A 14,259-nucleotide genomic window follows, 5' to 3' on the forward strand; every position below is an offset into this window, starting at 1 on the left:
GGAGCTGGTTATCCCCCATGGAGAACTGCTGGGCTTAGGGGCAACTTTTGCAGGAAGCCTATTCCAGCATCACAGCAAAAATTATATGGAAGCTGCATTCAATTTTCTGATGCAAAGCTCACAGCTTTTGTGTGGGAGTAGAAAGAATGGTTTTATTTAATGACCTGCTGAGTTTTCCGTTTGTTTTATTGAACAAGAATTGGGGTGAGGGAGAAGCTCTGCTCAGCAAAAACCCCGTGCCTGCGCAGTACGGGCAGAAACTTGTGTCTGTCCTGCCTTGAAATACTGCAAAATACTGCGAACTGTTGTGTCCGGAGGGCCAAACCACACGGGTCGCTGGAGCACGAGGGTCTGCATTTGCAGAGGTGTCGGCCGGGCTGTTTAGTGGGGTTGTGACGGTCAAAGTCGTGCTGTAGGGTTTGGGGTGGAGGCGGGGAGCAGGGCTGGGGTCACCCCGTTAACCAGCTCAACCGGAGGCACTGGGTGTCCTCACCACAGCTTGCAGCAGGGGTATTTAGGCCAGGTCAGTGCTTAAATCTGCCAGAGAGCCGTGTGGGTTGGAGGAGGAGGAGGAGCTGCAAACCACAGCCCTGGCAGGTCAAACTGCATCTTTGCTGCTTCTGCTGACAAAGGGGAGGTTTTGCAGTCTGCATGAAAAACACTTTGCTGGTGAAACAAACCACCTTTCTGAGCATCCTTCTTGTAGCAAGGAGGGTCCAGAAAGTCAGCGCATGTCTGTAGGTACTTTCACAGATGTCTAGTGATCCCTCATCTCTCATTTTTCAACTAAATGATTGTTCCAGCGTGCCGCCTTCAGGGATTCTGGTTTCAGATGCAAAACCGGTAGGCCTAAGCTGGTGAAATGGGTTGTTTCGGGTTGGGTTTGGTGCCCATCAGGTCTTCATTTCATGTTGGTTAAAACCAGATTTGATCCGTTCCCCTTGAACTAAAAATATGAACGCCTTTGTCAGGCGAAGGGGTTTGCGCTAATCAAAACCATCGCTCAGCCAAGGCGCCCACCATGTCGATGAGCTCTCGTGGGGAGGAGCGGGAGGGGAAGGGGCTGGCCAGGCTTGGGAGGACCTCGCTTTTCGGGAAAGCTGGGCTCAGCGGCTGCATTGCCTCACTGAGACCCCGCTGCTCAAGGGCTTGTCCTGGCAGGACCTTCTCATCTCAGGCGAGCCGATGGCTGCTCCCCAACCAGGAAAGGGCACTTCCCCGGAACCATGCTCGTTTTTCGGCACCGCAGCCTGGAGCTCCTGAATTCTCGAAAGCCTATTTAACAGGAATGAGCCTTGCTAAGCTGGTGAGTCTAAAATTAGCCTTGCCAGCTGTGTTGCGGCTGGCAGGGACATGTTAGACCGGCTCGTCTCTGCTTCCTTCGGTATGGGGTTGCAAGTTACAGCATCTCTCGTTCCACCTCCGTTTTTTCCCTCCTGCGGCTGGTTTGGCTGCCCCTCTCTCAGCACCCATGTGGCTTTTACAGAAAGCTGTTGTCACCTGTGGGAAATTTGGGCATCTAACATGGAGCAGTCCTCAGTAAGCAGCTTGCGGGGTCAGGGAATACAATTTCTGCTCCACGGGATGGGGCGCAGCTGGGCAGAGTGCGGGGACTGTAGGGACAACCCTGTGCAGAGGAGCGATGTCTGGGTGTGATGTTCAGGAGTTTGTACGCTGGGTTTTGAGCCCCTGAAGATGAGCGCAGAGGGATGCGCTGGGGAGGTCAGCGTGGGATTGGCAGGGTTTGTCTCCCTCGGGGCTCTTCTTCCCAGCCCACCCCGTGCTTCTCCTGGAAAACCTCTGGGACGCACATCCCAGCCTTTCCCTGCTCTCTGCAGAGCTGATTCTCCTCCCGCTATCCCCAGACAAGGGCTTTTCCATCTCATCATGGGTGGCCACGCAGCTGCCCACGGAGCAGGTCCAGGTCATCCCTCGCTGGCTGGCAGGGAGCTGCGGCTCGAGCAGAGCAAACGCTCGCTGTGGGCAGCAGCAGCCCTTCGGACCCCTCTCCCCTCGCCTCTCGCGAGGCTGTAACTCGAGTTTGGGCTGTTTCTGTCGCCATGGCTCTCGTGGCATGGAGGGGAACGGCTGGTGCCTTTCAGCAGATTTTTGAAATAGCTCTCAGTTTGAAATACATGTAGCAAGCGTTATTGTTTCACTTGTGACCCGTTATTGTTACCACAACCCGCTGCTTTCTGTTTGGCCAGCTTCGAATGAGGTTTCCTCCGTCCATCAACAGCTGCTCTGCAGCCTGTGTCCCACCACCGTGTGCGCCACCATTACCTCATTTAGTTGCTCAGTGTTTTCTTTCAGAACTGATATACTTTTTTTTTTTTTTTTAGCATTTCTCAATCATTTCCAGCAGGGAAATGGAAAAAACCCCCACCTTTCCTATTGTCTTTTCCTGCACCTGGTGGTCTCAAGAGCAGAAGGCTGGGAGAGGAGGACCCGACAAACAAATCCTCCCTTTCTCGCTCTGTAGATGAGGTGGCTGATGAATTGTCTTTGGCAATTGCAAGAGGCAAAGATTGGCAAGAGGCTCTGCCCTCTGCAGCAGGAAAACCACATTTCCTATGGTCCAGGCTCTCGTCTGGTGCCTGCTCTGGCTGTGCAGCGACAAACTGTGGTCCCCAGAGCCGAACGCCCCTCTGGCCACGGCGGCTTTGGCCATTGCATCAATGGGGCACGTACATTCAAAGCGCACCGCAAAGCAGATACTGGGAAACAGCTGGAAATCGAGCGTCCCAGGGCAGGATTTCACCCCAGGGGTGCCACCTGCCCGTCCTGCTCGGGCTCCCCTTGCTATTCAGACATCCCAGGCCTCTCTCGAGCGGCTCTAAAGGAGCCCACGCCGCTGCCTTCTCTCCCCATCGCAGCAGGGAGGAAACCAGACAGACCAAACTTGGGACCTCACCGCTTGTGCAGAGGTTTCTGCTTTCTGCCGCCCGCTCTCTTCCTGTCTCTGCTCTCCGTGGCGGAGAGCAAATTTCATCCTCTCATGAGAAACAGGCGGAGGATTTTAGCGGGCTGTAATTAAACCCAGAAGTGTTTCTGCAGGAGCTTTTTGATGAGATGGCGCAGCGCAGGAACAGAGGGTGCTGAGCAGAAGGGGTGGGGGGAGACGCTCCGCGGAGCACAGATGGGGCTCGGGGGCTGCTCTCCTTTAAAGTCCCATCTGAGCAAGATCTGATGAGAAATCAAAGCTCCAGCTCTTGTGGGGTCAGCATGATTTCGAGACACAAAAAAGCGGTGCTTATTTAGTGCCAGAGCCTGACTTCGCATGAGCTCCCAGCAGAGGCAGCTGCAGTGGGTTTAATATTTCTGTGCCTTTCCCCCCCGTTAGCTGGGGACCCTCCTGGGGTGGCCGCGCTGTCACCGGCTCTGCGTGACGCCCTCCTCTGCCTTTCCCCCATGGTGCCAGACTTGCAGCGAGACGTGGTGGCCCAGGCAGCAGCATGTGGCTGGTGTGTGCCGGCGCCCACGTTTTTTGTTCAGAAAGGGGATTCGGTCAGCGTGGTGCTGAACGTGCTCCCGCGCAGCCCCGGCACTTCTCCCAGCACCGAGAACGAACCAGCCACTTGCCGTTTCTGGCTCCTGCGGAGCAATGACAGACGCCAACTGTTCTTGTTTTTCAAGCTATATTTTTGCTCTGTCCTCCCCTAAATCCCCTTCCAGCCTCCATGTATTTCTCTGGAGATGAAACCACAGGGCCTCCTTGTCTCCCAGACGCCTGGATTCTGCCTGGGGTACGTTTGTGCTGCTGGAGAAGGGTTTCGTGATGGTGTCTGCTGCCTGCGCTGCACTGAGCTGCTCTAAGGGGCTGCTGCTCTTCCTGGGGAGATCTCCAATTCACAGGCCACGAGATGATGTCTTGGTGTTGGTTTCTGCCCACTTTGCAAACTCCGGAGGGGACGGAGTCAGCCCAGGCTCTCTCCTCTCTCACAGCACATCTTCTTCACCTCTTTTTCCCCTTCTTCCATCCTAAACACTGACTTTTCTCTTCCTCCTCCCCCCCAAAGGGTGCTCCTGCAGTCTGGGGCTGATTTATACCAGTAAACCCTGCACGATGCCTCCCATCACGTTCCAGGACCTGCCACTGAACATCTACATGGTCATTTTCGGCACAGGCATCTTTGTCTTCGTGCTCAGCCTTATCTTCTGCTGCTACTTCATCAGGTGAGCTGGGGGGGCTGCGGCGGTGGGTCGGCATCCCGGGGGCATCCCCAGCCTTTCCCAGCGCCCCATCGTCGGTTTGTCCCACAACACGGGAACCGCTCACCGTAAGGATCTGCCCTGAGGAGGGGGGCCGGCCGCCCGCCGTGCTCGGGCCAGGCGCGATCGTGGTCCCCACGGTCCCCCGTGGCCAGAGCAGGGCAGGAAACACAGGAAGGGGCTCTTGTTTTTCAGGGGACCACGCGGAGGGGACGCATTGTGTCGGGCAGGGAAGGAGCAGAGCTGAACGGCAGAGGATGTGTCTTTATGTTACACTCCCTGTTCAGGGAGGGCTATTTTTAAACCCAAAGTCGAGGCAGCAGCTGGCGTTTCTGCAGGGCCCGGGTGGCTCAGTCCTTCCCTGTGGATTGCCCTGGCTCCGCCAACGTCCCGTGCGTCTCTCAGCCGTTTTTTGGGACTGCGGAAGCACGTCTTGGTGCCTCGGTTGGAGGAGAAGCTCCGCTGCAAGCCGTCCCTTTCTCCCCATGTCTTGCCGGGTTTCTTTGCCAGGCAGTTTTCCCCAGTGCCCGTGCCCCGGCCAAGGTCACAGCGGGGCTGGGAGCTGCCGGCGGGCCAGCACTGGAAATACAGCGCTTCCTGCACCACGAACGACTTCCTAAGGCAAACAATCGGGGCTGCCGGCTCTTATCGCTCCCCGGTGCCGATTCCTGGCGGCACTGGAGGCGGCACGGGGCCCTGCGGTGCTGCGGGAGCAGCTCTGCCCAGGGTACGGCTTTGGGCTGGTCCTGCCCACGGCCACGCTGCTCCGACAGACACGAGCGCAGCCTCAGAGCTGCTTATCCCCAAATCCTGCTCGGGGAGGGTGCGTTCCCCTGATTTCAGGTGCCTCCTGAATATTTCTGGCTGCGCTGTTCTGACGCGACCCTTGAGGATGCTGTAAAACTCACAGTGCCTTTTTCTCCCCCTCTCCAGCAAACTGCGGCACCAGGCTCAGAGCGAGCGGTTCGGGTACAAGGAGGTAAAGTCGATGGTTGTTTTCTGCACGTACCCGCAGCAGTTCGGGGCCGAGCGGGAGGTGGGTGCAGGTGGAAGGGGACACAGCGGGGACCGATGCTGCTCATCCCAGCCGGACACATTCAAAAGCGGCGTGATGGGACACGCTGCCCGCTGCGCCTGGGCTCGACCTGTCCCTGCCCGGCTCGGTTCGGCTCAGCTCCCGCTGGGGCTCCTGGCAAAATTCCTCCTGCTGTTAATCCTCTGCCTCCTTTTCTCCCTCAGGTGGTTTTGAAAGGCGATGCCCGGAGGCTGAACGTGCACGGGGTGAGCGGTTCCCGTCTCTGGGTTGGGATGGAGTTGGGGCTAACGGGGATGATGCTCTGAAGCACATCCCTTCTGCTCCATGGGCTCGAAGGGGGCTCGCAGGCAGAGTGAGGCCGGCACCGCACGGCTGGGGAGCGACTGTGCTGGGCTGGGAATCGGGAGGGAAACCCCCTTACTGGGGGCGGTTTGGGAACTGGGCTGAAATCCCAGCTGGAAATACCCGGGAAGAGGCACCGCAGCAGTGGGATTTCCCTAGCCCCAGCATTTCTGGTGGGAGTGGGTCCCAATGTCTCCACACTCGTGCTCACCCTCCGTCTCACCTCCCACAGCAGACCTGTGCCGTCTGTCTGGAAGATTTTAAGGTGAAGGAGGAGCTGGGGGTGCTGCCGTGCCAGCACGCCTTCCACAGAAAGTGAGTACGGCCACGGCGGAGGGGCGCGGGGAAGGCAGGGGGGAAAATCTCCCCACCGGGGATGTGCATCCACCCGTGTTTCTGCCCCGCAGGTGCCTGGTGAAGTGGTTGGAGGTTCGCTGCGTTTGTCCCATGTGCAACAAACCCATGGCGGGTCCGGCACAGCCCCGCGCCGGTATCGGCACCCTCCTGGATGAGTTGGTGTGAGCAGCCCCCGTTCCTCGCCGGCCGGATCCCACTGGGGTCGTCGTGGGACCGTGGCTCCCCACATACGGCGTCACCCAGCCCCGCACGTGCTGTGGGATCGAACAGTTCGTCTCGAAGGATTCGGGATTTCTGAGTTGGGATTTTGTAACTCGCAGGTCGTTGCTTTGTTTGGGGGGGGGCGTTGGTTTGGTTTTTTGTTTTTTTTTCTTTTTTACATCATCCCGGTTGTGCTCCACAGGGACCACGTGGAGCCGGGAACCGCCTGAGCTTGCCTGTGGCAAGCAGAGGCCCACGGCGCAGGGCGAGGGGTCTGCGTCCCCCCGCTCCCCTCCACGCTGCACAGAGTATTTTTGTACCTGATTCCCACTGCCCCCTCCCCACTCCGGACTCTCAGGCTCCCCCGCACTCCCGCGGGGTGGGGTGGGGTGGGGGGGTGTACAGTTTTGTGTACAACAACGATTAAACGGACAATTTCTCAGCCGGTCTGAGCTGTGAGCGCTCGCGGGGGCCGGCGGCGTTTCGGGATGGGGGGGCTCAGAGAAACTCACTGCGGTGCAGGGAACCGGGGGGGGGCCGGCACACCCCCCACCCCCCCCCAGCGCCGGGTTGAGCACAGCAGCAGCACGCAGCGCCCGCCCTTTTCCGCGGGGAAAAGTTGCCCAAAACGCCCGAAATAGCCTCAAAACGGACGAGTTCCATTTGATCCCAAGCGCACCCTCCCCACTCGCAAATCCTCCTGTTTTAAACTGCTTTTTCACGTACTCAAGAAGAAAATGACGCCAACAGTGGCGCCGCTGACCCCCCCGGGCGCTCAGAAGGGACTGTGCTACGTCGTAACGCAGGGCGCACACATCACGCAGGCGCGTGCCACTCCCATTCATCATGTGCTATGAACCGGAAGGATCAAGAAGTTGAATTGGCGCGCCCGACCCCACTGCCGGTCCCCTCATCTCTAGGTCAGGGCGAGGTAGCGGGACTGACACCGGTGTTCCCCGCCTACCACTGCAGACCCCTCCGCACCAACCGTTCCCGCTCTCACGGCCGCCTTCCGCCCTCCTGCGGGCCGCAACCGCCTCGCTTTCCCGCATTCCGGTGATTAATTACCCATGCTAATTTATTCACAGATCGCCACGCCCTCCCTTGCCAGCACCTTTACGGCAAGGGTGGGATTTTGCGACAGCGGCGCGGTTTGCGGCGTCTGTGGGAGGAAGCGGTAGCCCTCTGCTCTGAGGGGTCCTGGGGGTGGTGCGGGGGTCTCCCCTCGCAGAGCGCTGCTGCCTGCGGTCGGTACAGGGAAGTGTAATTAAAGGGGTGTGTGGGGGTGTATTTAAAGGGGTTTTAGAGGGGGGTAGGTCACGCCGGGGGGCGGGAAGCGGCCGTGGAGTGTGGGTCGGGCCTGGTCCTAGTCGAGCTATGGAGCTCAGCGGCCTGGTGCGAGCCCTGAGGCTGGAGGGGCCGCGGGATGGGGGGCAGCCGGAGCAGCCGTCCCCCGCTGTCCCGCCGGCCGAGCAAGTCCTCCTCCAGATCGGGCTGATCTTCTCTGAGGGGGCTGGCGGTGCCCCCAAGGCCGGTATGCTCAGAGACCTGGGTGCGCTCGTCGAGGCTGCGGACTGCCGGTGGCTTTTTGGAGGCATGAGCCCTGCAACGCTGGGCGAGTTGGTGGCCGCGCTGAATGGCTACGCGGCACCCCCAGCACAGGAGCAAGACGCTGCGGATCTCCCCAGTAAGGACAGCGCGTACGCTGCCACAGCTGAGAGAGCGGCCGATGTTGGCTCAGTGTTTCTACACCTCCTGGCGAAGCTGGAAGCTGCCAAGACCCAGGAGTCTCTGGGTGTCCCCATGGTGGGTCTAATCCTGTGCCATGTGATGGAACCCCTCTACATCTTTGCCGCCACGCATATTGCGGAGAGGCCCTGGACAAACGCGAAGTCTCAGTCAGTGGCGCAGGAGCTGCTGGCGTTGCTGGTTCGGGCTACAGGCTGCGGGTCAGTGGCTGAATTCCTTCGGGGAAAGAATGAAGATGAGGAAGGAAGATTTGGAGCAGTGATGGGGCTCCTGAAACAGGAGTTGACCAAGTGAGTAGGAAGCGGGGGGCAGCGGCGGAGAGGGTGGCGTGTTTGGCTGGTCTCTATGTAGGAAGTACTGGAAACTTTTGGAAAACTCTGTAAGCTCAGGCATTACAAGACACTAGATGATAAATATGGGGCTAAGAGCTTTACAAATACCCCAGTAATGGAAGGTGAGGGGGAATCGGTCAGAGCTTGCTGTCAGCTTAGAGGCCCAGATGCATAGGAAATGAACATCCATTAGTTCCAGTGTTCACTGAGCTTATGTTTGTATTTCCAGAGACACTTGGAAGCGTAACCCTGCCACAAAGTTCGTGTTCTCCTGGACGCTGCCTCAGGTCACCCGGCCCTGGCTTAGCCATTACCTGGAGCGTGTCCTCCCGCCGTCGCTGCTCATTTCGGACGACTACCGGGAGGAGAATAAAATCCTGGGTGTGCGCTGCCTGCATCATATCGTTCTCAACGTGGTAAGGGATTTGAGCTGGGTGGTGACTGAAGGAAGGGTGGGTCAGACGCCTGTTAAGATTCCTAACTTGTAATCCTGGTTCTGCTGTTAACCTAGCAATTCTGCTCCATCTTCCATACTGTCCCTGTGTGTTTAAATATGTGTAGTTCTAATATCTATTACACTAAGTGAAAAATCGCTTTGCCATCTTTTAAACTCAGCTGATTAACATATCAACCTGACAAGTTTGCAGTGGAACTGCAAAAGAGCAGCTGGGGAGGCGAAGGAAAGTGGCTGCTCCTATGCATGGCAGGGTTTAACTTGCATTTTCTTGCAGCATCTGCTCCCGCTTTCTTGTAAGCAGTGTTCCTGATGTGCAGTATGTGCGAGGGTTTGTGAAGGCTGTTCTCTTTCATTAGGTTAAGCGGGTGTTGAATGTGATGCACGGGAATAATGTTCTGTTCTCTGTTGTTGCAGCCAGCTGCTGATCTGTGCCAGTTCAACAGGGCTCAGGTTGTGTACCATGCCCTTTACAACCATCTTTATTCACGAGGGGCCCCTCTCATCCAGGTAGGACAGCAGAACCTCATTTTAATCTGCCTTGCAGTATTACGTATCTGCCCCACAAGGGATAGCCAGCTTAAGGCATGAGGAGGCAGAGACTGCTTCTTCGCAGGCAGTCCAGTCAGGCTGTTACTAGCTGATGCCTGTGACCGAGAGGCAAAGTAACTCAGTAGATTTCAGGAAAATACCAAAGTAGAGGGAGGACCTCTTGCCTCGTGTCCCCTTTCAAGTGGCGGCCTTGCTGAAGAGGGCCAGTAACAGGCAGTAGAAGTAGTTGGGTCTGTCAGGTGAACTGCAGCAGCTGTGGGTGGTCAGGGGGGTTGGAAGTTACTGGCGCTTTGGGGAGGATATCAGAGACACTGCCCAGATTTCCTGTCTCGCACCAAACCAGGCAGTACTGCTGTGCCTGCTGGACTTGTTGCCGATCCTGGAGAGAGCCCAGCGGCAGCAGAAGCAGACCAGACCAACCACCCCCTGCGATGAGGTGCTGCAGCTGGTTCTGACCCACATGGAGGCAGAGCATCGCCTTGCGCTGCGGCGGGTGTATGCCAGGACCCTGCCTGCCTTCGTGCAGAGGTGAGAGCAGCAACCGCAGCCCTGCGGGGACTTGCTTTGGCCTTGGTATATATTTCCCTCCTCAGTGCGTGTTTCTTGGTGTCGGCAGACTTGGCATCCTGATAGTGCGGCACCTGAAGAGGCTGGAGCGAGTTATCCTGGGGTATCTGGAAGTCTGTGATGGCCCCGAGGAAGAAGCCCGACTGGGAATCCTGGAGACACTGCAATGCACCATCGAGCATGCTTGGCCCAGGTACCGGTCTGGAGATGAAAGATACTGTAGAAAGCATATCCTGAATACTGTCCCTCTTTCAGAGCCAAACTTACTGTTGCTTGAGAAAAAGGCCCTGAAATCTTAAGGGAGAATCTGTCACAGGGAGCGATCACTGGCATTACTGCTTTGCTGAAAAACCTGGCCCCAAAATTAAGCTGGGTCCTCATTTTGATCTGACTTCTGCCTGTTCTAGAAGCATCAACTTGGCTAAAAACTAAATCTATGTGCTCTGTGGCAGAACTGTGGAGTTAAGCCCTGTGCTGTGAATGAGTCTGCCCAATGACAGGCATTCCTGATGCACCATCCTAAGGTTACCTCTGTGTTCAGGGTCTGGATCCTACCTCTGGTGGGTGTACTGAATGAGGCAGCTTCTTCAGCCTCGTTGCTGAAGATTAGCAGCTGCTAATCTTAGGCCAGCTACAGTCCTGCTCCACACGTAAATGGCAACTAGCAGCTCCTGCGTGAAGTGTCTAGGAACTGCTAAGCAAGGCTGTGCTTTCCCCTGCCTTGCAAAGAGGATTTAGAATAAGGCGCAGCTGCCGTTTCCCATTGCAGAATGCCATGCAGACTCCCTGTGCTCCTCAAAGCCCTGCTGAAGATGATCTGGGACGTACACACTGACCAAAGTTCAACGCCAGAGCCAGTAAAAGCTGCCTTGCTCCAGGGGGCCACTGAATGCCTCATCCTGCTGGATCGCTGCTCTGAAGGGCAAGTGAAGGTGAGCAGGGGACCCAGGACTGCTTCATCTCTGATCCCTTCCCCCTTAGAAGGAAGGGGCAGCGTGGTGCATGCAAAAGCCCACTTGCTTCCTCAGTCCAACAGTATTTTGAAAGCATCGGTTTCCACCCACCACAACATTAGTACTTGACTTCATCAATAAGTGACTCGATGCATATCGACAGGTACCTATATATGTATAATCCTCTTCCAACAGATAGCTGGGGGAGGGTTGATAACACCACAAACCTGAGTGTGCCAAAGCACTGGAAATTGATGCTTTTCTTGTTTCAGGTCCTGCTGGAAGGTGTGTACAGCAGCTGTGAGGAAAACCGCATACGGGAATGCATCAGAAAAGTGCAAGAGAACACGTGAGGCGTGGCTGATCAATGTTCACCCTGCTTTTTGTACAGTAAAGTTTTTTTTTATTTATTTAAAATTACTGTCTTTCTCATCCCACTCTTGTTAGCCCCATACCTCTCCCAAACAAGATACACTTGGGCGCTCGCCTAGCCACTTGCGGGCTTCTCCATGTCTAGAACAAAGCAGCAGTCCAAGCTGAGCCTTGTGGGGTTGTAGAGGTGGGGAGTCTTCTTCCTTAAAACTGCGCTTCATGCAGGAGTTGCACAAACTTGCTGCAATTGCCAGGGGTTGGGACAGAAACCCTTCTTTTCTTAAAGAAAATTGTTAGTCTAGAATATGGAAAAAAAAAAGTAGTAATTTTTGAGGGTCCTGCACAGAGTGGCAAAGTTGTGACAGATCTGGAGTCCTGTCATTCAGTACAAAATGCGGGTTTAGGAAGGAGTCAGGCTGCTTTTGTTTTGGTGGTTGGCTCTGTTTCTTTTTCATACTCTATTTCAATGTAGGGACGTTTTCTTCTGGCTGGTCCTTTCAGGGGAGTTTTCCCTTTAGATTTGGAGTGAGAGGCTTTCTTTTCTACTTCTTCCTCCTCTTCCGGCTCCTCTTCACTACTTGTCTCCAACTTATCCATGTCCTGAGAGAGACAGACAAGAGTGACATCAAAGGATGCTGTGTAACTAAACCTCCTCTTTCTGCAAAATTATCTCGGGTTTCCATTTTGTAATTCCTGGCTCCCAGCTGTCTAGCCAGAGGAGTTGGGCTGTAGTGGATACAGTGCAGTCTGACTGTATCATTATGACCCACAAATCTGATTTTGCTGGCTCTTATCCCGTCACTAGAGACACCAAGAGGGTGGCGTTACTTTCAAACAGCGTAGCCTGACAGTTTGTACCTGGTGCTTCACCTACCTCAAAGTCACTGAGGTCACTGTCATCTGCTTCCACAAACTCTCTTTTATCCACGTCCTGTAAGAAATAAAAGTCAGAAGCTAGTACATGCAAACTGAGCACAATACAGTGTCATGGCTTGCAATGGAGGAGCCATCAAGGCCACTGCTTGCACACACACACTTTTTCTGTGTGCACACACACATCTCTCCTAACCTCTTCTTCTCCCCCTGACATCCAAACTAGGATGCCCAGCATGCAGGTGAATCTGAGGTGCTGCACCAGGTCAGGAAAGGATTAACTGTGGTGCTGTGGCTGTGGTGCTGTGGCATTACCTCATCATCATCGTCTTCCTTCTCTGCATCGGACTCGCTCTCGCTTTCTGCATCTTGCTGTTGTAGAGCTTTGTCAAAGGCGTGAATGGGGAAGTTGTAAATGTCTCCATACTGAAAAGGAAAATGTGGATTTTCTGTAAGTCACAGGAGGAAGATAGCCGTTGGTGGTAGGGTCATCTGAAGCCTATGGCCTGCAGGGAGGCAGTACCAAACTAGGCTGAACTTGTGGCTTGGCCCCTTCCCTAATTCTGAAGTACGCACTGCTGTACAGAAAATGAGGGGCTCTGCGTTTTAGGGAAGCAAGTCCTCCAGCCTGTTATACAGTCACTCAAGGGCAGCGTGCCGTCATCCCCTACCCCTCCTACGTGGGCGATGCTTCTCTTTCATACCAACGCCCACCTCCCTCCCTGGAGAACCAGCAGGACAGAGAGCAGTAGGAGCAGTTTTCCTGCTGGGCTCTGAAGGCAGTGATCCTTACTGTATCCTGTTTCAGTCTTTCCAGTAATTCCTTCTCAATGGCGTTATCCAGCTGAGCAGCAATCAAGGCTTTCTCCTAAAAGAGCAAAGAGGAGCTGTGTCAGTTGTTTGAAAGACATGTGGAACAGAAGCGACAGATGGGAGATTCCATGAAAGAGCGGCATTACCTCTCTTCTCTTCTCTCGCCTTTCAATCTTTCTGCGTAAAGGAACAAGCTTCCTCCTACAGGGAATGACAAGCGCTAGTTAGTGAATCTGTCAGCCTCTCATGTAGCAGACGAGCAAATGCTCATTCAGGGCAACAACCAGCAGTTACGTCGTTAGAAATGTGCCTGCAACTAGTTTAAGTGCATTTATACAGGCAGACTACACTGCAATTAAATCTGTTTCAGCCAGGTTCATTCACAAGCCTGCCAAAGCCTCAGGAAAACAGCTAGGTGCCCTCGGGCTCTGTGTACAGCCAGTGACCCTGGCTCTGTGGACGGGCAGCGGCTTGATAAGCCAAACCAACGTGATCACTCTTAGTTGTGTCACTTACTGTCGCTTCAGCGTCAGCTTCCGGATGCGGATGAGGTACTGCGTGATCTTAGTAAATCGCTGCTTGCATTTGTGTCGGATGAACCGCGGCCAGTAGATGAGGTTCTCGTCTATCTCTTCCAGTGCTTTCTCATAGTTCTTGCTTAGCAGGACCTGGGGCGGGGGAGAGGGAAGGAGTTGAACTGCGGAGCAACAACAAAGCGGGGACATACCTGGTTTGGGAGGAATCCCATCGCTCCCTGCCCTCTGCCACCTCTCGGTAAATTATATTAGAGCACGCTCGGTTAACTCACCCGCTCCCAGAGTCGACGGGGAAAAGCTGCCCGCTCTATCGTCTTCATGTACAGGTAACACCGACCTGAAGAAAAGGGGAACGTGATCCCAGGCAAGAGGCTGAGCGTGTCCCAGACAGTGGGAGAGTGCTCAGAGCCGGGGTTCCCTCAGGCAGGGGGTATTCGCCCCCTCCCCACCCAAGGGATTGTTCCTTGCAGCTGCCGAACTCTCACCTTTCTCCTCCCTGACGGTCGCATACTGACTGTTCGCCAGCGGGCAGGAGGAGCGGTTGCACAGACCAGTCAGGTTATACTCATTGCGGCAAAAATTCTGGGTTTTTGTCCTGAAAAGAGGAGAGGCAAGGTAAAGGGGAAAGGCTGGAGTACCCCACTGCGCGCCCTGCCCCTCGCCGCCGCCAACCCCATCCTCCTCTGCGCCCCTCGTGCGTGGCACTGGGGGCACAAGGACGAGGGGAGCGCCCCGGGCCCTGAGGGGCACCTAAATTCGTCCCTCCCCCCCTCCTCCAAAACCCCCTCACTCACGTTATCTTGTAGGAGCAGAACTGCTTGTTCCCCAGCGTGTCCCAGACAACCTGCCAGGACAAACAGCGGGTGACACTTCGCCCGCCACCTCCCTGCAGACCCCCCCCCCCCCGGGG

At 55.6% G+C, this 14,259-nt stretch overlaps 3 protein-coding genes across 3 annotated transcripts in view; 2 read left to right on the top strand and 1 right to left on the bottom strand.

The window, feature by feature from the left end:
* Positions 1 to 3,946: 3,946 nt before the first annotated feature.
* On the top strand, positions 3,947 to 6,123 carry RNF122 (ring finger protein 122). The gene is made up of 5 exons (XM_010562775.1): positions 3,947 to 4,176; positions 5,146 to 5,191; positions 5,452 to 5,493; positions 5,823 to 5,905; positions 5,998 to 6,123. The coding sequence occupies exons 1-5, from the start codon at positions 4,067 to 4,069 to the stop codon at positions 6,110 to 6,112; spliced, it is 396 nt and encodes a 131-aa protein (XP_010561077.1). The 5' UTR covers positions 3,947 to 4,066; the 3' UTR covers positions 6,113 to 6,123.
* A 1,257-nt stretch (positions 6,124 to 7,380) lies between these two features.
* TTI2 (TELO2 interacting protein 2) lies at positions 7,381 to 11,165 on the top strand. The gene is made up of 7 exons (XM_010562776.1): positions 7,381 to 8,187; positions 8,459 to 8,645; positions 9,101 to 9,193; positions 9,579 to 9,763; positions 9,852 to 9,995; positions 10,572 to 10,734; positions 11,028 to 11,165. Exons 1-7 carry the CDS (start codon positions 7,526 to 7,528, stop codon positions 11,106 to 11,108), a joined length of 1,515 nt encoding a protein of 504 aa, XP_010561078.1. The 5' UTR covers positions 7,381 to 7,525; the 3' UTR covers positions 11,109 to 11,165.
* A 16-nt stretch (positions 11,166 to 11,181) lies between these two features.
* MAK16 (MAK16 homolog (S. cerevisiae)) overlaps positions 11,182 to 14,259 on the bottom strand; it is a 4,025-nt gene continuing 947 nt past the window's right edge. The window contains exons 2-10 of the mRNA XM_010562982.1: positions 14,144 to 14,235; positions 13,835 to 13,944; positions 13,622 to 13,686; positions 13,330 to 13,481; positions 12,960 to 13,014; positions 12,794 to 12,868; positions 12,316 to 12,426; positions 12,002 to 12,058; positions 11,182 to 11,727 (exon numbers count right to left, since the gene is read on the bottom strand). Coding sequence (XP_010561284.1) covers positions 11,539 to 11,727; positions 12,002 to 12,058; positions 12,316 to 12,426; positions 12,794 to 12,868; positions 12,960 to 13,014; positions 13,330 to 13,481; positions 13,622 to 13,686; positions 13,835 to 13,944; positions 14,144 to 14,235 — 906 coding nt within the window. The 3' untranslated portion in view covers positions 11,182 to 11,538. The remainder of the gene's footprint in view (positions 11,728 to 12,001; positions 12,059 to 12,315; positions 12,427 to 12,793; positions 12,869 to 12,959; positions 13,015 to 13,329; positions 13,482 to 13,621; positions 13,687 to 13,834; positions 13,945 to 14,143; positions 14,236 to 14,259) is intronic.

The sequence above is a fragment of the Haliaeetus leucocephalus genome, unplaced genomic scaffold (genome assembly GCF_000737465.1).
Source record: "Haliaeetus leucocephalus isolate CR32 unplaced genomic scaffold, Haliaeetus_leucocephalus-4.0 Scaffold162, whole genome shotgun sequence".
Taxonomy (NCBI): Eukaryota; Metazoa; Chordata; class Aves; order Accipitriformes; family Accipitridae; genus Haliaeetus; species Haliaeetus leucocephalus.

Excerpts from the sequence above, each read along its gene's own strand:
- RNF122 (XM_010562775.1), top strand. The coding sequence starts at position 4,067 with ATGCCTCCCATCACGTTCCAGGACCTGCCACTGAACATCTACATGGTC. Across the intron at positions 5,494-5,822 it reads GGAGGCTGAACGTGCACGGG|CAGACCTGTGCCGTCTGTCT; the intron begins GTGAGCGGTTCC and ends CACCTCCCACAG. Across the intron at positions 5,906-5,997 it reads CAGCACGCCTTCCACAGAAA|GTGCCTGGTGAAGTGGTTGG; the intron begins GTGAGTACGGCC and ends TCTGCCCCGCAG.
- TTI2 (XM_010562776.1), top strand. The coding sequence starts at position 7,526 with ATGGAGCTCAGCGGCCTGGTGCGAGCCCTGAGGCTGGAGGGGCCGCGG. Across the intron at positions 8,188-8,458 it reads CTGAAACAGGAGTTGACCAA|AGACACTTGGAAGCGTAACC; the intron begins GTGAGTAGGAAG and ends TTGTATTTCCAG. Across the intron at positions 9,194-9,578 it reads GAGGGGCCCCTCTCATCCAG|GCAGTACTGCTGTGCCTGCT; the intron begins GTAGGACAGCAG and ends GCACCAAACCAG.